This window comes from Scyliorhinus canicula, chromosome 9 (assembly GCF_902713615.1).
Source record: "Scyliorhinus canicula chromosome 9, sScyCan1.1, whole genome shotgun sequence".
Classification (NCBI taxonomy): Eukaryota; Metazoa; Chordata; class Chondrichthyes; order Carcharhiniformes; family Scyliorhinidae; genus Scyliorhinus; species Scyliorhinus canicula.
In genome coordinates, this window is record NC_052154.1 from 184,170,061 (window position 1) to 184,197,395 (window position 27,335).

Genomic DNA, 27,335 nt, shown 5'->3' on the forward strand with positions numbered 1-27,335 from the left:
AACTGCCTTTCTGCAGCCATTATACTATCCTTGATTACAATGCTACTCCTCCACGTCTTTTACCACCTTCCCTAATCTAAATCCTGGAACCTCCAACAACCATTCCTGCCCCTGTTCTATCCACGTCTCCATAATGGCCACAACATTCAAGTGCCAGGTACCAATCCATGCTTCAAGGTCACCTTATTCCTGATGCTCCTCGCATTGAAGTAGACACAAATCAAACCACCTTCATGCCTGCAGGTTCACTCTTGTGACATTGGTACCTTTCTCAGTCCTGCACTACCCTCAACTTCCTGAACTCCAGCAACGCTATCTCCTGGACTACAAATCAGTTTCCCATCCCCCCTGCCAAATTAGTTTAACCCCCCCCCCGAAGAGCAAATTTCCCTCCCCGGATATTGGTGCCCCTCTGGTTCAAGAGTAACCCATCCTGTTTGTACAGGTCCACCTTCCCCAGAATGTGCTCCAATTATTCAAGTAACTGAAACCCTCCCTCCTACACCATCCCTGTAGCCACTTGTTTAACTGCACTCTCTCCCTGTTCCTCATAGCACATGTCACTGGAATCAAACCAGAGATGACAAAACGGTCTGTCCTGGCTCTCAGCTTCCACTCTAGCTCCCTGAATTCCTGTTTTACATCCCCGTCCCTTTTCCTACCTATGTCGTTGGTACCAATGTGTACCACGACTTGTGGCTGCTCCCCCTCCTCCTTAAGGATCCTGAAAACACGATCAGAGACATCACGGACCTTGGCACCCAGGAGGCAACACACCAACCGTGAGCCTCTATCGTTGCCACAGAACCGCCTATCTGTAGCTCTAACTATAGAGTCTCCAATAACTAATGCTCTCCTGCTCTCCCCCCTTCCCTTCTGAGCCACAGGGACAGACTCAGTGCCACAGACCTGGTCACCGTGGCGTATCTCTGGTAGATCCCCCCCCACCCCCACAACAGTATCCAAAACGGTATACCTGTTATTGAGGGGAACAACTGCAGGGGATCCCTGCACTGACTGCTTCTTCCCCCTCCTTTTAAACGTCACCCCGCTACCTTCATTCTGAGGAGTAACTACATCCCTGTAGCTTCTATCTATAACCGACTCTGCCTCCTGAATGATCCTCAGTTCATCCAGCTCCAGCTCCAGTTCCCTCACACGGTATTTGAAGAGCTGGAGATGGTGCACTTCCCGCAGGTGAACTCAGTAGGGCCACTGACGGCGTCCCTCACCTTGAACATCCTGCAGGAGGAACATTGCACTGCCCTCTCTGCCATCCCTTCCATTTATCCACTTGACAATCACAGAGAGAGAAAAAAACTGACCTGATTTTCACACTTCCCGCAGATTAGAGGTGGTGGAAGGGTGGAGAGAGGAAAAGGAAAGAAAAGCTTACCTCACCAACTCACCACACAGTCTTTTGTTTGAAGGTACTTCACTGGTGGCAAAGCACTTTGTGTAAGTCGCTGTATAAATGCAGGTCTTTCTTTTCTTTCTATTTAAGTGCATTAAAAAAACATACTGGCTGGATTTTCCAGCCCCTCCTCCTGGCAGGATCGATGGAAAATCTCAGCCTTATTCTCATTACTTGAAGACATATTCGTCATAGAATGAAGTGATGGACATAATAGTATGGAAGATGTGCATATTCTGTTTATAAATATATAATGAAAGAATTTAATTTGGTAGATCTGATCTGATACAGATAAAATTCTGTTGGCAAAAATGAATGGACAACATTGCTTTTATGTTGCGCCTTTCATGACCATAAGATGTCCCAAAGCACTTTCCAGTCATTGAAGAACTTTTGAAGTGTGGCTACTACTATATTTTGGGAAACCTAACAGTCTATTTACACAGAGCAAAATCCCACACTGAAATAAACAGCTGCTAATCAGTTTTTCACAGAATCACAGTTGTTACAGAGCAGAAGGAGACAATTCAGCCCACTGTGTCTTCACTGGCTCTCTGAATGTTTCGTGATGGTGGTTAAGGAGTAATTGTTGGCCACAGCACTCTAAGAGAATTTCCCTCCTCTTTTGATCCACCTAATGTGGGCAGAGTGAGGTTCCATTTAACAACCCTTTGAAAGTTGGCATCTTGACACTCCAGTTTCCCTCAGGACAGCGTTGCACTAAAGTGTCATTGTAGATTATATACCAAACTCTAAAACTGGGCTGAAACCCTGATGTTCTGGCTCAGAGCTGAGATGCATGCATCCCTCCTAGTTATTTTTGTTTACTTTGTGATTATTTTCATATAATTCAAATCGCATGTCAGAATTCAAATGTTTTCTTTCATAAATTACAAACTGCACTTAATTTTAATTAAATGTGCTTACTTGAAAGATTCATACACAAAATAATATGTTCGGAAGATAGTGATTGTGAGATACAATTGATTTTTGTTTCGATCTGACCACTATTTCAACCACCAGTGAACAAGGAACCTAAATCTCTTTGGAACCCTACTATTTCCAACTTTTCACCAATTACAAAATACTTAGATCTATATTTCATTTGGTTGAAAATGGATAAACTCACACCTAATTGCTTTGAAATCCATCAGCCACAGTTTTTCCCACTCGGAACTGGATTCTCCGGTCCCCCAGCCTCCTGTATCTCGGTGGCACGCGGTTAGTTGGTAGCGGGATTCTCTACTCCCACTGCTTCTCATTGGGGTTTCCCATTGAAGCCACCCTATGCTGCCGGGAAAGCCGTGGGCGAAGTGCGCTGCCAGCAGGAACAGGGAATCCCAACAGCCGGAGAATTCCAGCTCTAATCTATCAATATCGCTTTGTAATTTTATGCTCCCGTTTAAACTATTTACTGTGCCACATTGGTGAATTGGATTTTTGGCTCTCCATTATGTGAACTGAATAATCAATGAATATAGTGAATAGCGGTGTCCTTGTGAAAAACTAGTTGCTTCTTTCCAATTAGAGTACATACTGGTTATCCCTTCCACTGCCATTGCCACTGCCTGGCCAGGCCAATAATTTGCCTCCAATGCCATGAGCTACAATTTTAGCTAGCTGCCTTTTATCCCAATACCTTCCTGAAGTCCACATAAACTACATCTGTAGACAGTAGTAGCTCCAGTCTAGTACTCTAGTACTTCCTCAAAAAATGTTATTTTTTATTCGATCATAAGATGTAGGCATCGCTGGCTACCCAGCACTTGTTACCTATCCCAAATTGCCTTTGAACTGAGGTAGGCCATTTAAGGGAGCAATTAGAGGGCATTTAAGAGCCAACCACATTGCTCTGGACCTGGAGTCGCATGTAGGCCCGAGCAGGTAAGGACAACAGATTTCCTTCCCTCAAGGGCATTAGTGTACCAGATGAGTTTTTACGTTGATCATTAGTTATTATTACTCTTGTAATTGCAGATTTATTTTTTATTGGATTCAATTTTCAATACCTGCCACGAGCATCACCCTGGGTATCCCTGGTAGGAAAGGATAAGGGGCAGGAAGGCATTGAAAGGGGTTGATGAAGGGGGAAGAATGGAAGGCGGTAGAGCAGGAGGACCTTTTAAAGAGGCAGAGGAGGAGGGAGAACAATGGAAGGGAGAGGAAAGGCAGAGGGGTGGGAAGCTAGAGCCCAACAAGGGAAACAGACACTGACAAACAAAGGAATAGATGGGAGACAATGGGTGTGATTCTCCGCTCCCCACGCCGGGTGGGAGAATCGCGGGAGGGCCGGGCGACTCACGACACGCCCCCCTGGCGCCACCCGCGATTCTCCCACCCCCCCTCCCCCCCGCTCGGATGAATCGGCGCTCGCCGTTTTTGACGGTGACCAGCGATTCTCCGACCCGGATGGGCCGAGCGGCCTGCCGTTCGTGACCGGTTCACGACGGCGGCAACCACACCTGGTTGCTGCCGTCGTGAACATGACGCCAAAAGCTGGTTTGAAGCTTGTGGGGGGCGGAGAGGGGAGTGAGCACCACGGCCGTGCTCGGGAGGGGACTGGCCCGCGATCGGTGCCCACCAATCGTTGGGCCGGCGTCTCCAAGCGACGCACTCTTTCCCTTCCGCCGCCCCGCAAGATCAAGCCGCCACGTCTTGCGGGGCAGCGGAGGGGAAGACGGCAACCGCGCATGCACGGGTTTGAGTCATCAGCCGTCGTGATGTCAGCCGCGCATGCGCGGGTTGGAGCTGGACAACCTGCGCATGCGCGGCTGACGTCACTTAGGCGAGCCGGCCGCGTCATTCTCGGCGCGCCGCCTTGACGCAAGCATCAAGGCCCAGCGGCCGAGAGTTATGGAGGGCCGCTCCTAGCCTCCCGGGTGGGGGTGAATAAGGTGAGAGGAGCGGCCTCTGAGGCCGTCGTAAAACTCGGCCGAGTTCACGACGGCCTTCCCGATTTTTCGCAGGAGCGAAGAATTCCGCCCAATAAGTATGAATGCGGGGGGGTGATACATACAGACTGCAGAATAGGAAAAGGGGTGGGAGGTGGTCTGTTAGAGCGGCACACGAGGAATGGGTCGCACTGAGGCTCATGAAGGGGAAGGAGTTGAGAGGGAGACTGCAGTGTTATGTCATGACGGCAGTGTGGAGCTTGTTGACAGATAAAGTCCTTGATCTGGGGCCAGCAAGTAATAATCAGAGAGTCTCACAGTCAGACAGAGTATGGACAGTCCTTGGGCACACAGTAAGCAGTCAGAGAATACAGACTGTTTTTGGAGTCACAGTCAAGACTGAAAGAGCCCAGACTCTCCGTGACTATGTGGACCTCAAGTTAAGAGTGATCTGTAGATGGAATGACAAAAGTTATGGGAGACATCTGTAGCCCGCAGGAAAGCATTCAGCCAGAAATGCCGAGTGGATGATACATCTCGGTCTCCTCCAGAGGTTCCCTGAATCACAGATGTCAGTCTTCAGCCAAGTCAATTAATTCCACGTAATATTAAGAAATGACTCAAGGCACTGGATACTGCAAAGGCTATGGACCCTGACAATACTCCGACAATAGTACTGAAGATTTGTGCTCCAGAGCTTGCCACGCCTCTATCCAAGCTGCAACAGTACAGCTACAACACTGGCATCTACCTGCCAATGTATAAAATGGCCCAGCAATGACCTGAACACAAAAATGCAGGACAAATCAAACCCAGCCGATTACCACCCCATCAGTCCACTCTCGATCATCAGTAAAGTGATGGAAGGGCGTGTCAACAGTGCAAGCAAGCGGCACTTGCTTAGCAATAGCTACTCACTGATGCTCAGTTTGGGTTCCCTCAGGGTCTCTCAGCTTCTGACTTCATTACAGCTTTGGTTCAAACATAGAAAAAATAATCAATTCCAGAGATGAGGTGAGGGTGACTGCCCTTGTCCGAGAAATGGCATCAAAGTAGCCCTAGCAAAACTGGAGTCAATGAGAATCAGGTTGGATTCATATCTGGCACGAAGGAAGACGTTTTTTGTGGTTGGAGGTCCATCATCTCAGCTCCAGGACATCACTGCAGCAGTTCCTGAGGGTAGTGTCCTAGGCCCAACCATCTTCAGCTGCTTCATGAATGACATTCTTTCTATCAAAAGGGTCAGAAGTGGGCATGTTTGCTGATGACTGCACAATGTTCAGCACCATTCACAACTCCTCAGATACTGAAGCAGTCCATGTCCAAATGCAGCAAAATCTGGACAATATCCAGGCTTGTGCTGACAAGTGGCAAGTAACATTCGTGCCACACAAGTGCAAGGCAATGACCATCTCCAACAAAAGAGAATCAAACCATCGCCCTTTGACATTCAGTGTTATAACCATAGCTGAATCCCCCACAATCAACATCCTGGATGTTACCATTGACCAGAGATGAACTGGACTAACCATATAAATACTGTAGCTGCTACAGCAGATCAGAGGCTGGGAATCCTGTGTTGATTAACTCACCTCCTGACTCCCCAAAGCCTGTCCACCATCTATCTCCAAAGCACAAGTCAGGAGTGTGATGGGATATTTTCCCCTTGCATGGATGAGTGCCACACAGACAACACCATTCAGGACAAAACAGCCCATTTGATTGGCACCCCATCCACAAACATTCACTCCCTCCACCACCGACACACAGTAGAAGCCATGTGTACCATCAACAAGGTGCACTGGACTTCTGGTGGTGGCCATGGAGTGAGTGGCTGCACATAAAGTGGCTCCTGCCTGAGGCTGGATTCTTTGGCCCTTTTGGCTCATTTTGCTGGGATCTGGCAGATGGAAAATGTGCAAATATCAAAGACCAAGGTATTCACCTTAGGTGGGTAATGGTGAAGAATTACCAAAAAGGAGTGCGACGAATAAGGAGCAACATTCAGACCAGGAGGACCCGCGTAGCGCAGCAGGGGAAGAAATGGTGGAAGGACCTCTGTTGCCGTTGGCCACACAATGGTCAACAGAGCAGTTGGTGGAATTCCTGGCAACCGGGTTTAAGCAGTAAAGGGAGGTGGCTTCAGAGGATTTGGCCAAGGTGGCAGAGCCAATTCAGGCTGCCCTGGAGGGAGTGAAGCAGAAGCTGGAGGCGCAAAGTGCGTTGATCCAGGAGGTGGAGGAGGTGGTGGCTGACCATGAGGATCGTATTGACTTGTTTGGATGCTGAAACATTGATAATGTCGGATGGCCAGAAAAAGTTGAGGGAGAAGGCCGACGACCTGGAGAATTGTTCGAGGAGGCAGAGCCTGAGGATCGTGAGGCTGCCTGAAGGGATCGAGGGAATGCAGGCCATGAAGTATGTGGCCAAGACTTGAGCAGCTGGGGTGGGGAGGGGATCTTCAACTGTCCTTCTGAAGTGAATTGGGCATATAGGTAATTGAGGAAGTCAAAAGCGGGAGAGTTGCCGAGGGCAGTCACTGTGAGGCTGCATCAGTACTTGGATAAGGAGAGGATTCTGAAGTGGACGAAGGAGATGCATTAGTGCATTTGGGAAGGCTATACGGTCCGTACCTACCAAGACCTGGGAGCGGAGCTGGCCAATGGGGTCAAGGCAACCCTATTCAGGAATAAGGTGTGATTTGGGATGCGGCACCCTGCTTTGTCTAGGGGATTTTTATGGGGGCAGGAACAAAATTTTTTCGACACACTGGAAGAGGTGTGCAAATCTTTAAGAGACAAATCTTTGGGGGACGTTTGAGAATATTGGATTTTGGTTGGGTTCACCTGCGTAATGGACTGGAGGCATTGAACTCAGGAAGGGGGAGATCTGTACGTATTGGGGCAGAGTTGCCAGGTTTGGCTGCGTTTTTAGAACATAGAACATTACAGCGCAGTACAGGCCCTTCGGCTCACGATGTTGCACCGTCCTGTGAAACCCTTCTTTTTACTACCCACACTGTATAATTAACTGTGAGTGTAAAGTTTTGTAACTTTTCTGCCTCCCCATGTTGGGGATAGTGATATTTGGAATATAACAATGTGTGGGGCTTGGTGAACAACACGCAACATCCCTGTCTAGCACAAGAGTAAGACGGGGAACCTTCTATAGGCTAGATGCGGGAGGAATGTTCCCGATATTGGAGACGTCCAGAACTAGGGGTCACAACCTAAGAATAAGGGGTAAACCATTCAGGACTGAGATGAGGATTAAAGGGATCAAGGGGTATGGAGAGAAAGTGGAACTGGGATACTGAATTTGCATGATCAGCCATGATCATATTGAATAGTGGTGCAGGCTCGAAGGCCGAATGGGGACACGGTTGGAGATAGCATCCTTCTGTGCCGGGTTTTCTCCTTTGACACTACCACTAAGGAGACACAACGTCTGCTAATCCTTCAAGGCTGCTAAACTGCCCTTACACAATGGTATGGCTTGAGGAAAAAGAGTTACAAGCACATACCTCCGATAAAGATTTGAACACAGCGCCATGACATCACACAAGGGGTGCAGAAACTATCTTCAGTGAGGTTGACATTACATGAATGTGAATCTCACAAAGGGACACCACCACTGAACGGGTTGATGACTAAACCTGAAAATAAGAGGATTCATATGTACATAATCACAACGCCTTCAGTTGCGACACCATTCACAGGAACATCAAATATATTAACAAGAATGCAATATTTTTACTGTGGTAATGGTAATAGTTTACCCATTATCCAAAAGTGATTTCAATATTGCAGTCTCGACATCCACAGCAGAGGGGAGGCAACCTGTTGATTGCTACATCCTGATGTCTACGATGAACTTGGTGGACATCCTCTGGTGTCCTGAGGCCAGGAGGATCCCAGCTTGATAAAGGTCTTCTGCTCAAGGCTGATGCAGCCTCCTTGGCCTAGGCCCAAACATCTTCAGCTGTTTGATCAATGACCTACCCTCCATCATGAGATCAGAAATAGGGACATTGCTGATGATTGCAGAATGTTCAGGACTATTTGCGACTCCACAGATTCTGAAGCATGCCCATCTGTAGCAATGCCTGGATAACATTCAGGCTTGGACTGATAAGTGGTAAGTAACATTCACTCCACACAAGAGCTAGGCAATGACCATCGCCAACAAGAGAGAATCCAACTATCTCATTTTGACATTCAATGGCATTACCACCCTGAATCCCCCACAACCAACATCTTGGGGTTACCGTTGACCAGAAACTGAACTTTGGCTGCAAGAACAGGTCAGAGGCTGAGAATTCTGCAGCAAGTAACTCACCTCCTGACATCCTTGGGTGGCCAAGACTGGGCACAGAATAATCAAGGATTTTCAACATTCAGGGACAGCAGACAAAAAGCAAAAGGGGGTGGTGTTGTGCTGATAATAAGGGATGGGATCACTGCATTAGTAAGAGAGGATCTCAGTTCGGAGGAATAAAATGTGGAATCTGTAGCTAAGAAATAGCATGGGGCCGCAAACACTGGTAGGAGTTGTTTAGACCACCAAACAACAGTAGTAGTGTGGAACATGTATTAGTCAGGACATTAGAGATGCATGTAACTTGGGTAACACAGTAATCTTGTGTAACTTCAGTCTGCATAAAGAATAGTGAGCACCAATGCTTTTGAGGATGAAGATTCTGCAGTGCATTAGGGATGGTATTTTTGAATTAATAATAATCTTTATTGTCACAAGTAAGCATACATTAACACTGCAATGAAGTTACTGTGAAAAGCCCCTAGTTGCCACATTCCGGCGCCTGTTTGGGTACACAGAGGGAGAATACAGAACGTCCAATTCACCCAACAGCACGTCTTTCGGGACTTGTGGGAGGAAACCAGAGCACCCGGAGGAAACCCACGCAGACACGGGGAGAATGTATAGACTCCACACAGACAGTGACTCCAGCCGGGAATCGAACCTGGGACCCTGGAGCTGTGAAGCAACAGTGCTATCCACTGTGCTACCGTGCTGCCCCTTAACTTGCACAGGGATGCGGATTGGAGCCACTCATGGTACAGCCACACAGTTCAGCTGCATTTTGGACTTGTCACCCATTTCTTTGGATCGTCCAAATGAAGGTTGCGCACGGGGCAGATATCTACCTCATCCCAAGTGATCTGAGCACTGTCCCTCACGCAGCCGGTGGCTTCGGTAACCCCGACATCCACATTTCTCACAGGGGGCAGAGCTGGCCCCTCCCAAATCTGGGGAGGTCATGTGCCACGGCCGAGGTCCTCGAGACTTCGGGACTGCTGTGTTGCGGCGATCAAGTTTAGCCGGTGAAAGGCGGCGTGGGGGTGGCATCGAACGACATTAACCTCCATACATTGGTGCTCCTGTACACCCTGAGCGGCACTCTCCTGTGGAAGCACAATTTGCAAAGCCTGCTGAAACATTAGGAAAGCTTCTCCAGAAGCCGCTTTTGTATGTCGAGATTATTAATAACGCAAACCAGTTATGATGTGTATCCGCCAACACAGCCCCATATTCACAATACTCTGCGATTTTCCGCAGCTGGGAAAGATACTCACCAAATGACTCCCCTTCCAACCTTTCCACCATATTAAATCTGTACCATTGCACTATAAGGGACGGCATCAGATTGAAATGATTCCCCACCAGCGCGATTAGCTGGTCAAATGCTACCGTGTCCAATGTGGCTGGAAACGTGAGGCCCCTAATTATGTTGAATGTGTGTGCAACATAGGCCGTTAACAATATCTCAGTCATAGAATCATAGAATCAACACTGCAGATGTTCGGCCCATCGTGTCTGCACCGGTTTTTGGAAAGAGCACCCTACCTAAGCCCCCACCTCTACCCTATCCCCGTACCCAAGTAATCCCAGCTAACAGTCTGGCGCTCATTTTCAGTTATGCTGTTGGCACAGAAAAAGTATCGCAAACGTTAAACGCACTGGTTCCACGACTCAACTGCAGGGTCAAAAGCATCCTGTCGACCAAAGAAAGGCACAGTGAACACTCAACGCTGTACCTCTGTCCCAGGTGATGCAATGTAATGGAGAGATGGCGTAGGTGGCAGAGTATCACGTCGACAGGTCCAGTTTATCTTTGTTGCCAGTTTAATAAAGGTGAAAAGGAGTCAGGTGAGTGACATTAAGAAGACGTTGATTTAAAGACGTACTGTGTACAAAGGGGCCTGGTCAGACTTTACCTGAGTCCTCTCTCTCTCTCTGTCCGTCAGTTCCTATCTGGCTGTCCTTATATGCACGCGGTAATATCCCTATAGTTAGTGGGGGAAAACGATCAAGTCAGACCCATGTGCTCCGTGCAAATTATTACAATAGTCTCGAGCAGTATGGTGAGGAACCGAACTAGAGAACAGGCTATTTTAGTCTAGTACTATATAAGAGAAAGAGCTAATTAATAATCTCAATGTAAAAAATGTCAAGGATGAGTGACCTTAATACGAAAGAGTTTGACAGTGAGGTAGTTCAATCGGAAGCCAGGTTGTTAAGTTTAAACAAAGGAAATTATGATGGTAAGAGGGGCAAACTGTCCGAGCTGGATTGGGAAAATACATAAAAAAGGTATGATATACAGGCAATGGGTAGACCTTAAAAAATTATAACATAGTTTACAGCACAAAACATTCCTTCAAGGCTTAAAAACTGAAAAAGCAAAGTCAGGCAACTGTGGTTAACAAAGAAAGTTAACGATTGTATAGGATTTTTTTTATATGCCTTTTTATATGCCTATAAATAGTATTGCCAGACATTAGCCTGAGGATTGTGAGCATTTTGGAATCCAGTAAAGGAGAACCAAGAAACTACTGAAGAAAGGGAGGACAGGATATGAATGCAAACCCGCAAAAAAAATAAAAACAGACTTTAAAAGCTTCTATAGATATGTAAAAAGGAAATGTTTGGATAAGACAAATGTGGGTCCATTACAGGCAAAGGCAAGAAGATTTATAATGGGAAATAGAGAAATGGCTGTGAATTTGTGCCTGTCTTCACTGAGGAAGATACAAGGAATCTCGCAGAATTCGAGATTAGACGAGGGAGAATGAGGAATTGAAGGAAATTAGCATTGGTAAGAAGGTTGTATTGGAGAAATTAGTGGGACTGAAGGATGATAAGTCCATGGAACTCAATATTCTACATCCCAGGGTGTTGAAAAAGGTAACTGTGTATATGATGGATGCACTGTTGGTCAGAGTTGTAAATCTTTGGAAATCTCCACCCCCAAATAGCTGTTTAAACTCAGTTATTGAGTATGCTTAAAACAGTGATTGACAGATTTCTAAATACCGGTAACATGAAGAGATATGGGGATAGTGTTGGAAAAAGACATTGAATTGGATGATCAGCAATGATTGTATTGAATGGCAGAGAATGCTGAATGGGATGAAAGGTCTACTCCTGCTCCCATGTTCCTACCTAAAAGCTTAAGATCTTGCTGGACAGGGAGCCAGCTTGACATTTGGAAAATAATGATATGATTGGGCAGAGCCAACATGGATTTATGAAAGATAAATCATATTTTATATGCCTGTTGGAGTATTTTGAGAATGGTGCTTGGAGCATAGATAAAGGAGAACCAATGGATGTGGTGCATTTGGCTTTTCAGAAGGCTTTTAATAAGATCCAATACAGGAGTTTAATAAACAAAATTAGAGCACATGGGATTGGAGGTAACATATTGGTGTGGACTGAGAATTTGTTAACAGACAGAAAACAGAATAGGAATAAATGGGTCATTCTCATGATGACATGCTGTTACTAGTGGGGAGTGCAAAGGAGGCTCAACAGTCTAATCCCTTGATTGTTTTATGAGAGAGGTTGAGGAAACTGGGTCTGTATTCTCTCTAGATTTGAAGAATGAGAGGTGATCAGATTGAAACTTACCAAATTCTTACAGGGTGTGACAGGATGGGTATAGTTAGGATGTTTCCTGTGGTTGGTGTGTTGAGAATCAGAATAAAGGGCCAGCCATTTAAGACTGAAATGAGGAGGAATGCCGTCACTCAGAGGGTGGTGAATCTTTAGAATTCTCTCCCCCAGAGGAAAATCTTATTGTCACAAGTAGGCTTCAAATGAAGTTACTGTGAAAAGCCCATATTCACCACATTCTGGCGCCTGTTCGGGGAGGCTGGTAGGGGAATTGAACCATGCTGCTGGCCTGCCTTGGTCTGCTTTAAAAGCCAGCGATTTAGCCCAGTGTGCTAAACCAGCCCCCTACTAGGACTTCCAGGACTGTGGAAGCTCAATCATTGAGAATGCTCAAAACAGAAAGTGATTAATTCCTCACCTGAGGAAGGAGCAGTGCTCCGAAAGATAGTGATTTGAAACAAACCTGTTGGACTTTAACCTGGTGTTGTAAGACGTCTTACTAATAGAAGCCCTTAGCTTTATTTTACTGTATAATCAACAGCACTAATGAACTTATTTTTCGATTTCTAGATTTCTTACTGGTGCGTTTTTTAAAGTAGTGAAGTTCTCAGAAAACCTGAAAATTTGTTTGAACCCAGCCTTACTGGAAAACTTAAGTTAAAACAAATGGTTTTATCACTTCAGTTTCTGCTCTGCGAATCTGCGTTGTTGCGCATCCTGAAGGCCTCCTTGGAGACCCCAGTCCAACGCCGGCATCTCCACATCAATCTTTATATTGCCATTGATGAGATTCTGTGCCCTACTCTCAGTGCATCAATTTGTGTGTCCACGTAGTCTAATGCACCAAAAAACCCTCAAGCCAATGAACTATAAATGGTGGCAATCGCATTGGAGGAACCCAATGAAAATGTATATATTTGGAAAATGTCTGTTTTCTGGTAATAATTCAGCTTGCACTGGCCCAGTTTAGTTGATTCAGCATAGGCAATGAAATATAATGTTATACAGAATCAATTTATAAATTATTTATTTTGTGATTAAATGTTGGCGGATTACTCACTATACACAGTTAGAAGTTGTAGCCCTGACATTAAACTCTGTTGCTTTTCATCTTACAGTTATAGTTGTGTGGTGCCCTCTGCTGAGCATAGTTGAAAACATATAGATTAGCAACTGGAAAGAGAGAAGGTCAGAAAAAAATGTGAAAGTAGGTGGTACTTCTCCTAAATACTTCAAATTTCCTTGAATTACCACACATTTCTGGAAAAGGTAAATACAGACCAGCATGAAAACACAAGGCTATGGAAGGTTAAATAATGGGACAGAACTAACCGTAGCCCTTAGCTTTATTTTACTGTATAAGTATAATTTCAAGTTATTGTTCTTGTTATAGTGGCTGCTGAACGAATAGCATTTGCTGTTTAATAATCTTGCTCATTTACAACCTTTTTACACTGGAAGGGAGGAATTTAATGAGTGACTGACTTCTGCCACAAACACTGGTGACATCCACACTGACCAGATCTCCTGGCTTAATCAGAAAGAGACAGGGAAGTAGCCTACTCCCCACCCCCCACCCTTCCTGTACGATCAACTGCTCCCCCGCAACCCCCTCCCACCCGCCTTTATATTCCCCTCTGGGGGAAATTTCCACAAGTTTTAGATTCAAACGCATGGCATCTTCTACATGGCATCTGGGACCTAGTGAATGGAATGGTGCAGGCAACTTTGGGTCTCCTTAAGCAAAACAAATTTAAACAATTGCTAATGAACAGTTCATTCAAAACCAGGATGTGTTACAATGGTGATGACAATGTCAAGACAAATAGAGAAAGCAAAATAAAGAGAGGGAGAGATTGGATTACGAGAGAAAAAGCCAAAGAAAATTAATGGAAAAAACCAAAGAAAATGTGAAAAAGAAAAGTAATTTTAACATTTTGCATCTCCCAACATGAATTAAAGTCTGAAGTTCTGAGGGCTCCGCACTTGTGAAAGTTAATTTTCAGTGCCAAAATGGCGATTGGAAGTAATTAAGACTTATAATTCCATTAACAAAGGTGTTTTGACTGAAATGGACAACTTCTAAGATTCTTTGATGATTTTAATCCATTTCTACCATCATGGAATTTCATGCTGTTCAGCACAGTTGACCGGAGAGCCAATCAGTGAGATATCCTCTTCATCCATCCATGACAGAAATATTCAGATTTTCATGTTTAACAGCACATCTGCATTCATGTGAAGTTGCTGTCTAATTTATGCATAAATAGCAAGAGTGCAGTTATAAGTTCTGGTCCAATATTTTTTATTTTATTTTGTTAAACGCATTTTATTCAAACTTGTAACAAAGTAGGTTACAGCAAATAAACACCCCGGGAAACATTCTACCCAACAATCAACTATACAGTTTGTACAGGTTTTTCTCATTTTTCACCCCCTCCCCTCCCCATCACCCACCCCCCCTGCGAAGAACAGCTCCTCAAACACGGTCACAAACATCCCCCACCTTTTCTCAAACTCCCCTGCTGAGCCCCTTAACTCATACTTTATCTTCTCTAACCGCAGGAAATCATACAGGCAGGTCACCCAGCCATGCTGCTACCCCCGGTGGCGATGCCGGCTGCCACTCCAGCAAAATTCGTCGCCATGCAATCAGAGAGGCGAAGGCCAAGACATCGGCCTTCCTCCTCTCCATGAGCTCCGGCTTCTCTGAAACCCCAAATATCGCCACCAAAGGTCCACTCCCTCCTCCACTATCCTGGCTAAGACCGCAAAACCCCCGCCCAATTTTTCACAACCCCAAAACATGTGCGCATGATTCGCTGGCCCCCACCCACACCTTTCACACTCATCTGCTACCCCCTGAAAGAACCCACTCATTCTCGCCCGAGTCATGTGCACCCTGTGCACCACCATAAACTGTATCAGGCTCATCCTTGCACAAGAGGAGGCTCCGTTTACCCTTCGCAGTGCCTCACTCCATACTCCCCAATTGATCTCCATTCCCAACTCCACTTCCCATTTCTCCTTGATCTTCACCACCCGCTTGCCTCCCTGCTCCCCCAGCCACTTATATATATCCCCAATTCTTCCTTCCCCTTCCACATCCGAAAGCAGCAGTCGCTCCAGCAGGTTGTATCCCGGCAATCTAGTGAACCCATTCCAGACCTTTTGTGCAAAGTCCTAACCTGTAGATACCTGAACTCACTACCCCTCGGCAGCTCTACCCTCTCCCTTAACTCCTCCAGATTGGCGAACCCTCCAAATACAAATCCCTCACCTTGACCAGCCCCATTTCCCTCCACCTCCTGTATACACTATCCATCCCTCAGGCTCAAACCCATGATTCTCGCACAGCAGCGTTAGCAGCGACATCTCTTCCACCCTAAAATGCCTCCTCAGCTGATTCCAAGGGCGGGATTCTCCGACCCCACGCAGGGTCGGAGAATCGGCGGGCAGCGGCGTTATTTCCGCTCCCGCAGGGTTTTTAAATCTCCCACCGGCCAAAAACCGGCGTTGTGCAAATCCCGCCGGCAGCCTCTGAAAGTCCACAAATCTCCGGCCCGGATGGGCCGAAGTCCCGCCGACATGGCCACGGGTCACGTCGGCGAAAATCACAGTTGCTTTAAAACAGCGTCAACCATTGATGATGGTTGACGCCGTTCAGTGTCGGGGGGTGGGTTGCGGCATGGGGGGGTGGGTGGGTTGCGGCATCGGGGGGGGGTGGGTTGCGGCATCGGGGGGGGGTGGGTTGCGGCATGGGGGGGGTGGGTTGCGGCATCGGGGGGGGGTGGGTTGCGGCATCGGGGGGGTGGGTTGCGGCATGGGGGGGGGTGGATTGCGGCCATCGGGGGGTTGCGGCCATCGGGGGGGTGGGTTGCGGCCATCGGGGGGTTGCGGCCATCGGGGGGGGGTGGGTTGCGGCCATCGGGGGGTTGCGGCCATCGGGGGGGGTGGGTTGCGGCCATCGGGGGGTTGCGGCCATCGGGGGGGTGGGTTGCGGCCATCGGGGGGGGGGGGTGGGTTGCGGCCATCGGGGGGTTGCGGCCATCGGGGGGGTGGGTTGCGGCCATCGGGGGGTTGCGGCCATCCGGGGGGTTGCGGCATCGGGGGGGGGGGGTTTGGGGGCAGCGGCGTGCAGAGAGGGGGGGCTACGGATGCCCTGGGCCAACGCACCGTCGCCCCCCCCCTCTGTACGCCACTGACCCCTACCCCAACCCCCCCCCCTCACCACCCCTACCACCCTCCCCACCACCCCTCCCCCCCTCCCCACCACCCCTACCCCCCTCCCCACCACCCCTACCCCCCTCCCCAACCCCCCTCCCACGCCGCCCCCCATCTCTCGCAACGCCGCAACCCCCCCCCCCCTTAACGCCGGGTCCCCCCCCCTCAACGCCGGGTCCCCCCCCCCTCAACGGCGGGTCCCCCCCCCCTCAACGCCGGGTCCCCCCCCCCCTCAACGCCGGTACCCACACCCCGTCCCCCTCCCTCTGAAGGCCGGTACCCACACCCCCCCCTCTCTCCTCCTCCCCCCCCTTCCTTCCTCCTCCCCCCCTTCCTTCCTCCTCCCCCCCTCCTTCCTCCTCCCCCCTTCCTTCCTCCTCCCCCCCTTCCTTCCGCCGTTCCCCCCCCTTCCTTCCTCCCCCCCTTTCTTCCTCCGTCCCCCCCCTTCCTTCCTCCGTCCCCCCCCCTTCCTTCCTCCCCCCTTCCTTCCTCCGTTAGTGGGGGGGGGTGTGCGGCGTTAGTGGGGGGTGGGGGGGGTGCGGCGTTGGAGTGGGGTAGGGGTGGTGAAGGGGGTAGGGGTGGTGAGGGGAGGGGGTTGGGGTAGGGGCAGCTGCGTGCAGAGGGGGTGCGACGGTGCGTTGGCCCCGGGCATCAGTCGCCCCCCTCTCTGCACGCCGCTGCCCCTACCCCAACCCCCCCACATCACCCCTACCCCCTTCACCACCCCTACCCCCCTCCAACGCCGCACCCCCCCCCCCCCACTAACGGAGGAAGGAAGGGGGGGAGAGGAAGGAAGGGGGGGAGGAAGGAAGGGGGGGAGGAAGGAAGGGGGGGGAGGGAGGAAGGAAGGGGGGGGGAGGAAGGGGGGGAGGGAGGAAGGAAGGGGGGGAGGGAGGAAGGAAGGGGGGGAGGGAGGAAGGAAGGGGGGGAGGAAGGAAGGGGGGGGAGGAAGGAAGGGGGGAGGAAGGAAGGGGGGGGAGGAAGGAAGGGGGGGAGGAAGGAAGGGGGGGAGGAAGGAAGGGGGGGGAGGAAGGAAGGGGGGGAGGAAGGAAGGGGGGGAGGAGGAAGGAAGGGGGGGAGGAGGAAGGAAGGGGGGGGAGGAGGAAGGAAGGGGGGGAGGAGGAAGGAAGGGGGGGAGGAGGAGAGGGGGGGAGGAGGAGAGGGGAGGAGGAGAGGGGGGAGGAGGAGAGAGGGGGGAGGAGGAGAGAGGGGGGGGGTGTGGGTACCGGCCTTCAGAGGAAGGGGGACGGGGTGTGGGTACCGGCGTTGAGGGGGGGGGGACCCGGCGTTGAGGGGGGGGGGAGACCCGGCGTTGGGGGGGGGGGGGTTGCGGCGTTGCGAGAGATGGGGGGCGGCGTTGGAGGGGGGTTGGTGGGGAGGGAGGTAGGGTTGGTGGGGAGGGAGGTAGGGGTTGGTGGGGAGGGAGGTAGGGGTTGGTGGGGAGGGAGGTAGGGGTTGGTGGGGAAGGAGGTAGGGTTGGTGGGGAGGGAGGTAGGGGTGGTGGGGAGGGAGGTAGGGGTGGTGGGGAGGGAGGTAGGGGGGGGGGGGAGGGAGGTAGGGGTGGTGGGGAGGGAGGTAGGGGTGGTGAGGGGGGGGTTGGGGTAGGGGGCAGCGGCGTACGAGGGGGGGGGCGACGGTGCGTTGGCCCCGGGCATCCGTCGCCCCCCCCTCTCTGCCCCCCGCTGCCCCCAAACCCCCCCCCCCCAAATGCCGGAACACCCCCCCCAAATGCCGGAACACCCCCCCCCCAAATGCCGGAACAACCCCCCCACCCAAATCCGAACCCCCTACCTAATGCCGGAAACACACCCCCCCCCCCCCCAATGCCGGAACCACCCCCACCCCCAAATGCCGGAACACCCCCTCCCCCCCCCACTGCCGGAACAACCCCCCCCCCCAAATGCCGGAACCACCCCCCCCCCAAATGCCGGAACACCCCCCACACCCCAAATGCCGGAACACAACACCCCCCCCCCCCAATGCCGGAACACCCCCCCCCCCCCTATAATGCGGAACACCCACCCCCCCCCAAATGCCGGGTCTGTTCTCTTCCTCCTCCTCTCCCTCCTCCAAAATACGCCCGGGTCTCCCAACCTTCCGCAGCTGGTGAACTCGACGGCGTATCGCTGTCAGTCAGCTGCTAGCCCCTCCGCGAACGGAGAATAGGGCCTTCAAGAAGGCCCCCGACGCCGGAGTGATTAACACCGATTTTTCTCGCCGGAAACCCGCGTTACGACGGGCAACGGAGAATCCCGCCCCATATCTCCACCGTGGACTGCACCACTGGGCTCCCTGAATACTTACTCGGAGCAATTGGCAATGCTGCCGTCACCATAGCCCTCAAACTAGACCCCTTACAAGATTCCTCCTCCATCCTAACCCACACTGCCCCTTCTCCTTCCCACTACCGCCGCACCTTGTCCACATCCGCCACCCAATAATAACGAAGCACGTTTTGCAATGCCAACTCCCCCTGCTGCCTCTGCCTCTGTAGCAGGGTCCTCCCCACCCTCAGCACCTTCCCCGCCCATACAAAGTCAGAGATGATTGTGTCCACTTTCTGAAAAAAGGCTTTTGGTATAAAGATCTGGAGAGCCTGAAAGATAAACAAGAACCTCGGCAGAATATTCATTTTCACCACTTGGACCCTCCCTGCCAACGTTAAATGCAGTGTATCCCACCTCTTCAGATCCTCTCTGGCCTCCTCCACCAGCTTCGTTACGTTCGACTTATGGAGCCCTGTCCATTCCCTCGCTACTTGAATCCCCAAGTACCTAAACCTATCCCTCGCTACAGTAAATGGCATCCCCCCTAAATTAGCCCGCTGTGCCAGCTCATTCACCGGGCATACCTCGCTTTTCATGACATTCAGCTTGCACCCCGAGAACCCTCCAAACCTCCCCAACAGGCCGATAATCCTTCCCATACTCTCCAACGGATCCGAAACATACAGCAAGAGGTCATCGGCAAAGAGCAACACCCGATGCTCACTCTGTCCCCTTATTATCCCCTGCCACTCTGCCTACCCTGTGAGAGCCATTGCCAATGGCTCTATGGCCAGCGCAAACAGCAGCGGTGACAGCGGGCATCCCTTCCTCGTACCCCTGTGTAAGTCAAAGCTTTGTGAGCTCATATCATCCGTCCTCACCCTCGCTCTTGGTGCAATGTACAGCAACCGCACCCATGCCACAAATCTCGGCCCCTACCCAAACTTCCCAAAACTTCAAACAAGTACCACCACTCCACCCGATCAAATGCTTTCTCCGCGTCCATGGACACCACCACCTCCGGTACCAGAGTTCTCGACAGATTCATCACCACATTCAACAGCCACCTTATATTATTCGCGAGCTGTCTAGCCCTTCACGAAGCCTGTTTAATCTTCTGCAACCACCCCAGGGACACAATCCTCCATCCTCCCCACCAACAACTTAGCCAATACTTTCACATCCGTGTTCAATAGTGATATGGGTCCTTTCCTTTTTTTGGGATTAGTGTGATTACTGCCTGCTTCATCGTCACCGGCAACTCAACCTTCTCCAGTGCTTCATTAAACGCCCCCAACAGATGTGGTGCCAGGTCCGCCGCAAATTCCTTATAAAATTCTGCCGGATACCCATCTGGCCCAGGGGCCTTCCCTGACTTCATACCCCGTGATACTACCCAGCACCTGCCTCAGCCCCAGGGGCTCCTCCAACGCCTGCCTCTTTGCTTCTTCCACCCGGGGAAATTCCAGCTCGTCCAGAAACCACCCCATGTCCCCCTCCTCTCTTCCTGGGTCTGGCTCATAAAGTCCCTGGTAATACTCTCTAAATGCCTCATTTATCTTCCCTGGCTCTGACACCACATCCTCAGCACCAGTCCAGATCTTCAATATTTCCCTGGACGCAGCCTGCCTCCGCAGCTGGTGCGCAGCATGCGCCTCGCCTTCTCCCCATACTCATATTGCACCCCTCTTGCCCAACCCAGCTGCCCAACCGCCCCACCCGTTGTCAGCCTGTCAAATTGCCCCTGCAACTTTTTCCTCCTCGCCAATCCCTCCTCGGTGGGCACCCTCGAATATTCCCTGTCCACCTCCACCATCTCGCTCACCAGACGGTCATGTTCCGCCCTCCTGTCCTTATTTGCACGAACCGTAAATGAGATAATTTCTCCCCGGACCACTGCCTTCAGTGCTTCTCAAAAAATGCCCGCCGACACCTCCCCATTCTAATCGCCAACCACACTTTATCACAAAAACCTCCATCCGCCAACACCCCCAAGTCAAACCTCCACCCCGGCCTCTGCTCTCGTCCCGTATTGAACCGAATATCCAGCCAGTGGGGTGCACGGTCCAAGATAACTATCCCCGCATACTCCACCCCAACCAAAATCTCCCGACTCACTACAAAGTAATCAATCCTCGAATACACCTTCTAGACGTGTGAAAAGATGGAGTGCTCCCTTCCCCCTGGGTTCTGAAAGCACCATGGATCCACCATACCCATCCTCTCCATAAACCCTTCCAGCTCCCTTGCCATTTGTACCCTACCCATCGACTTGGGGCTCGATCTATCCACCCTCGGCTCCAGGACACAGTTAAAATCTCCTCCCATGATCAACTGGTACATGGCTAAATCCGGGATTGCTGCCAGCAAACCCCTCATAAACCCCACGTCATCCCAATTTGGGGCATACACGTTTACCAACACTCCTTCATCGTCACCGGCATTAGATCATGCCAATAAACTTCACAGCAGTGTTGAAAAATTGCAAACTATTAATTAAACAAATAGTCACCTAGTCCTAAGTGATGTGGTCTCCTTTTCAATAATACCTGGGCCCAGTAGTAAGTCATCATGAATTCATATGCTATAGATGGATGTATAGTAATGTATCAAGATTTTTAAAAACACTGTAATAGTTTACATAATACCAATGGAAATCAATTAAACTGCTAAAGGCAAGGAACAAAGTTTAGTCATATTATTCTTGTCCAAATTAAGTTACACTAATAAATTTCAGAGAGTTTGTTTAGCAAGAACATGTTACAGCCGAACTTCATTTTATCTGCCTGTCTTCTTTTTAAAAGGCTTACTTGGCAAGTGGAGGATAAGATTGATGCTAGCAATGTAGCTTACACATCTGGGAAGCTGAGCCTGCATACCGACTACTCAGCACTGCAATATCCCCCTGGGGTAAGATGACTTGCTGTTGCCTAAAACCCATTAAACTCCTTTTTTCTTCAAAAAAAACCAAGAAAATAAAACATAAAGCAAAAAAAATCGAGTGGTTTGGATTCAAGTCCATGTTCGATTTAACATTTGTCCACTGTTGCATATGCATTGTCTAACGTGACTGTTTTGCAGAACATATATATTCTCACACAAAGGTCATAATTGTTAGAAAGAAAAAAATAACCAAGGTGCGGCCATCGAGTATTTGTGACATGTAAATGTCACCTCAGTCCCAGAGGCTCCTCTCCCCTTTGAGAGAGCTGACTGGTGATGATTTAACCTGAACGCCACCACATCTCAGGTAAGGGGTGAGGTTGAGAAGGACTTCATGAATAACCTCAGCCGATCCGGGAATTGAACCCCCAAGATTGGCATTATTCCGCATTGTGAACCAGTCATCCAACTATCTGAGCTAACATTTTGTGAAAATGCACTGAGACACTGGGCATTTCTGTTATGCTTTAAGCACCCTTCGACAAGAGAGGAAGAGAGTTGTTTCAGGAGTGCAGGGACAGTCTGGTATTTTCACTGGAAAGGAACAGAATGTTGTGCGTTAAAACAGGTACAACGTTGATCAGAGGTTAAGTGATTCTAATGGTTTCGGAGACCGATGTAACATTATCCTTCACGTTTGAGGACCCAAGGTCATATTTGGATAGAAATTTTATTTGACTAAGCTCTCTCTGATACATTGAAGAAAATTGTTAAAATCTTGGAAACTTGAAGGAAGGAGCAAAGGTAAATATTTCAACTCTGCAGCTGACAAAGGTCCAAGAAGGCAGGCCAAAATATTTGGAAGTATTACATTTCAGGCAATATGGAAGCTGGACCACTTTATATAAGTTATGGAGCATTCTTTGCTTATTAACCTATTTTAGCTCAGCCCAACTTCTATTATATTTTTGTTTTCAGTGATGAGAAATGTCAAAGAAATTTAGGCAATTTTCTTGATCCTCAGGGAAATTGAAACACATTCACCCTAGTCAGAAGTCATCCATCCCATGGATGCAAGCATAAAAACTAGTCTGACACTCCAGTGTACTACTGAGGGAACGCTGCACTGTCATTTTTCGATGAGATCTTAAATTGATGCCCCATCATATTTCTCAGATGTTGTGGAAAAAACTCCACAGCACTGGGGTGTTATTGCCGACATCTAAACCAATATTTGTGTCTCAGTCAACATCACTAAAAGATAATTATCACACTGCAGTTGGGAGGAACCTTCTATGCACAAATTGGCTACCATGTTTCCAACATTACATCAGTGACTATACAGCAAAATACTTTGTTTGCTTTGGAATATCTTGAGGCACAAAAGTCTTTCTTCAGTATTTCTAATTAGATTGCAGATCAAAAGTAGTTGAGAAAGAGAAGGAAAGCAAGAGAAAAAAGAAGAGTGAAATATTGATTGCTGAAAAACTTTTAAATCAATTGCAAAACAAATTACTTAAACATTCTAAAATGAGGGTCATGTGATGAACCCGGGAGCGGTTGCGTTTCTGCGAGCTCTGGTTCTGCTCTTATTTTAATCCGGCATTTCATCCTCATGCACATTTCAAATTTGTTTTTTCTTAGACTACATGGTTTGTGCCAAATCCCTGGAAGTTGGTGGTGGCGCAGTTACTGCTGAGCGGGCTCGAGCCTTGGCAATATTGTGTGCATCAGATAATGGCCCCAGGCGAAGATGTTACTTTGACTGAGAATTTCACTCTACAGTGCAGGTCATTAGAGCTCATTTCGAGGGATGGCGGGGTACCTTTAGAAGAACAGGGAAGGTGCATGAGAAGGTTCTTGCACTCTGCCGCTGGTTAGGAGTCACCTTTGTGTTGTCGAAATCTTGCTGCATGGTGTGTCGGTTATCCTGTTGGGTTGGGGAGATGAAGGCTGACAGAATGTCCTCCTGAGCCCGGTCCCTGGCGAGAGATGGGAGATATATTCCCGATTGAATTTGCGAATTGGCGGCTATGCTTTGGTAATCTTGATTTGAAGGCTGGGTGCATCATTTGATGGAGCACAATGTTTCCTGCCTGGGATGGGTAGGGGCCCACCGATCACAGGTCCTATTTCGTCTTGTTCTCATTGCTCATCATGAGGGGTTGAAAGTGGCAGCACGTTCAATCATTCCCCCCGGCTGGGGCCGAGGTTGTGGGTCGTTTGCGCATCGTAGAGACAGTGTGGAGAAAGAGATAGTGTCTGATGCTTCGATTGATAGAATCCTTGAGAGTTCTTGGAAAGTACTTATTGATCCTGCCTTATCCTTTGCCTTCTCGTGTGACGTGGAACACGTCTTCACCCTGCAATTTATCCTGTGCTTCTTCGATAATCTTGATCTATACTCCCTGTTCATCACGTTGTTGACTTTTTATTGCTGTCTTTTTTCCTGTAGGGGAGTGTGAAGTTGTGCCGTTAATTATCCTTATTCTGTTATCATTCTGAGTCAATTATAGGAAGTGTGATTCGTGCACAGTTTTACTCCTGAAAAAAATGAAAATCGCTTATTGTCACAAGTAGGCTTCAAATGCACCCGGATGGCGGAGGCGCAGTGGAGGAGGGCGCAGGTGGCGGTGTATGAGCATGGGGAGAAGGCAAGTCGGATGCTGGCCCACCAGCTCCGGAAACGGGAGGCAGCGAGAGAGATAGGGGGAGTCACGGATGCAGGAGGGAACTTGGTAGGGGGTGGCAAGGACATCAATGGGGTGTTCAGATCCTTTTATGAGGGGCTGTACCAAGCAGTGCCCCCTAGGGATGCAGGAGGGATGGACCGCTTTCTGGATAGGCTGGAGTTCCCAAGAGTGGGGGATGAGCGGGTGGAGGGTCTGTGGGCCCCAATCGAGCTGGAGGAACTGATGGAGGCGCTGGAAAGTATGCAGACAGGGAAAGCGCCGGGACCTGACGGGTTCTCGGTGGAATTTTACAAGAATTTTTCGGATCTGCTGGGCCCGCTGCTTGTGAGGACCCTGAATGAGGCAAGGGAGGGGGGGGGGGGGCTCTGCTCCCGACGATGTCCAGGGCAATTATTTCTTTGATCCTAAAGCGGGACAAAGACCCCCTTCAGTGTGGTTCTTACAGGCCGATTTCGCTCCTTAATGTGGATGTAAAGTTGTTGGCAAAGGTACTGTCCAGAAGGGCGGAAGATGTAGTCCCGATGGTTATCCATGAGGACCAAACGGGATTTGTAAAGGGGAGGCAACTGAATGCCAACGTACGGCGGCTCCTTAATGTTATGATGATGGCGCCGGCAGCTGGGGAGGCAGAAATAGTAGCATCAATGGATGGGGAGAAAGCTTTTGATAGGGTGGAGTGGAGTTTCCTGTGGGAAGTGTTGAGGAGGTTTTGGTTTGGTGAGGGATTCATCAGCTGGGTGAGGTTGTTGTACAGCTCCCCGGTGTCGAGTGTGGTGACAAACAGGAGGAGGTTGGAGGACTTTCGACTTTCCAGGGGGACGAGGCAGGGGTGCCCCTTGTCTCCCCTGCTCTTCGCGTTAGCGATTGAGCCCCTAGCCATTGCGCTGAGGGATTCGAAGAGTTGGAGGGGGATTGTGCGGGTGGGGGAACACCGGCTGTCGTTATACGCAGATGATCTACTGTTGTACGTCGCGGATCCGGCTGAGTGGATGCCAGAGGTGTTGAAGATACTTGAGGAGTTTGGGGACTTTTCGGGTTACAAGCTCAATGTGGGGAAAAGTGAGCTGTTTGTCCTGCACCTGGGGTTCAGGAGAGGGAGATAGGTGAGCTCCCGTTGAAGAGGGCTGAGAGGAGCTTTAGATATCTTGGGGTCCAGATAGCTAGGACCTGGGGGGCCATGCACAGGCTTAACTTTTCGAGGCTGGTGGAGCAGATGGAGGAAGAGTTCAGGAGGTGGGATGCGCTGCCGCTCTCGTTGGCGGGCAGGGTCCAGTCGATTAAGATGACGGTGCTCCCGAGGTTTTTGTTTCTTTTCCAATGCCTCCCCATATTGATCCCAAAGGCTTTTTTCAAAAGGGTGAATAAGTCTATTCTCGGGTTCGTGTGGGCGCGGAAGGCCCCGAGAGTAAGGAGGGTATTCTTGGAGCGAAGAAGGGAGGTAGAATAACAGAAATGCGGAATATTTGGCTAATGGTAAAATTCTTGGTAGTGTGGATGAGCAGAGGGATCTCGGTGTCCATGTACATAGATCCCTGAAAGTTGCCACCCAGGTTGATAGGGTTGTGAAGAAGGCCTATGGTGTGTTGGCCTTTATTGGTAGAGGGATTGAGTTCCGGAGCCATGAGGTCATGTTGCAGTTGTACAAAACTCTAGTACGGCCGCATTTGGAGTATTGCGTACAGTTCTGGTCGCCTCATTATAGGAAGGACGTGGAAGCTTTGGAACGGGTGCAGAGGAGATTTACCAGGATGTTGCCTGGTATGGAGGGAAAATCTTATGAGGAAAGGCTGATGGACTTGAGGTTGTTTTCGTTAGAGAGAAGAAGGTTAAGAGGTGACTTAATAGAGGCATACAAAATGATCAGAGGGTTAGATAGGGTGGACAGCGAGAGCCTTCTCCCGCGGATGGAGGTGGCTAGCACGAGGGGACATAGCCTTAAATTGAGGGGTAATAGATATAGGACAGAGGTCAGGGGTGGGTTTTTTACGCAAAGAGTGGTGAGGCCGTGGAATGCCCTACCTGCAACAGTAGTGAACACGCCAACATTGAGGGCATTTAAACATTTATTGGATAAGCATATGGATGATAAGGGCATAGTGTAGGTTAGATGGCCTTTAGATTTTTTCCATGTCGGTGCAACATCGAGGGCCGAAGGGCCTGTACTGCGCTGTATCGTTCTATGTTCTATGTTCTATGTAGGAGGTTTGGCGTTGCCCAACCTGTGTGGGTATTACTGGGCGGCGAATGTGGCAATGATTCACAGGTGGGTGACGGAGGGGGAGGGTGACGCATGGAAGAGATTGGAGGTGGCGTCCTGTGTGGGTACGAGTCTGGAGGCTTTGCTGACGATCCCACTTCCACTCCCCCCGGCAAAGTACTCCACGAGTCCGGTAGTGGTGGCGTCCCTCAAAATCTGGGGACAGTGGAGGCCTCAGTCAGGGCCCCGATACAGGGCAATCACCGTTTTGCACCGGGGAGAATGGATGGTGGATTTGGGAGTTGGCACAGGGCAGGCATCAGACAGATTGGGGACGTCTTCCTTGATGGGAAGTTCGTGACTCTGGAGGAGCTGGAGGGGAAGCGGAACCTCCCCCCTGGGAACGCTTTCAGGTATATGCAGATCAGGGCATTTGTTAAGTGGCAGGTGGCAGAGTTCCCGCTGCTGCCGCCTAGGGAGGTGCAGGATAGGGTGCTCTCGGGGACGTGGGTCAGTGAGGGGAAGATCTCGGCAATTTATCAGTTGATGCAGGAGGAGGAGGAGGCCTCAGTAGAGGAGCTCAAAGCGAAGTGGGAGGAAGAGCTAGGGGAAGAGATTGAGGAATAAACGTGGTCGGACGCCCTGGAGAGGGTGAACTCGTCCTCTTCTTGCGCACGGCTCAGCTTAATTCAGCTTAAGGTGCTGCATAGGGCACACATGACAGGGGCCAGAATGAGCCGGTTCTTTTGAGGGAAAGACAGGTGCGGGTGTTCGGGAGGCCCAGCGAACCACACCCATATGTTTTGGGCATGTCCGGCCTTGGAGGGGTTTTGGAAGGGGGTGGCGGGG

General features: G+C 49.8%; 1 protein-coding gene across 1 annotated transcript in view; it reads left to right on the plus strand.

Annotated features, from left to right (window-relative positions):
- bbox1 (butyrobetaine (gamma), 2-oxoglutarate dioxygenase (gamma-butyrobetaine hydroxylase) 1) overlaps positions 1 to 27,335 on the plus strand; it is a 226,372-nt gene that overhangs the window by 162,759 nt on the left and 36,278 nt on the right. The window contains 1 exon segment of the mRNA XM_038808297.1: positions 21,518 to 21,623. Coding sequence (XP_038664225.1) covers positions 21,518 to 21,623 — 106 coding nt within the window.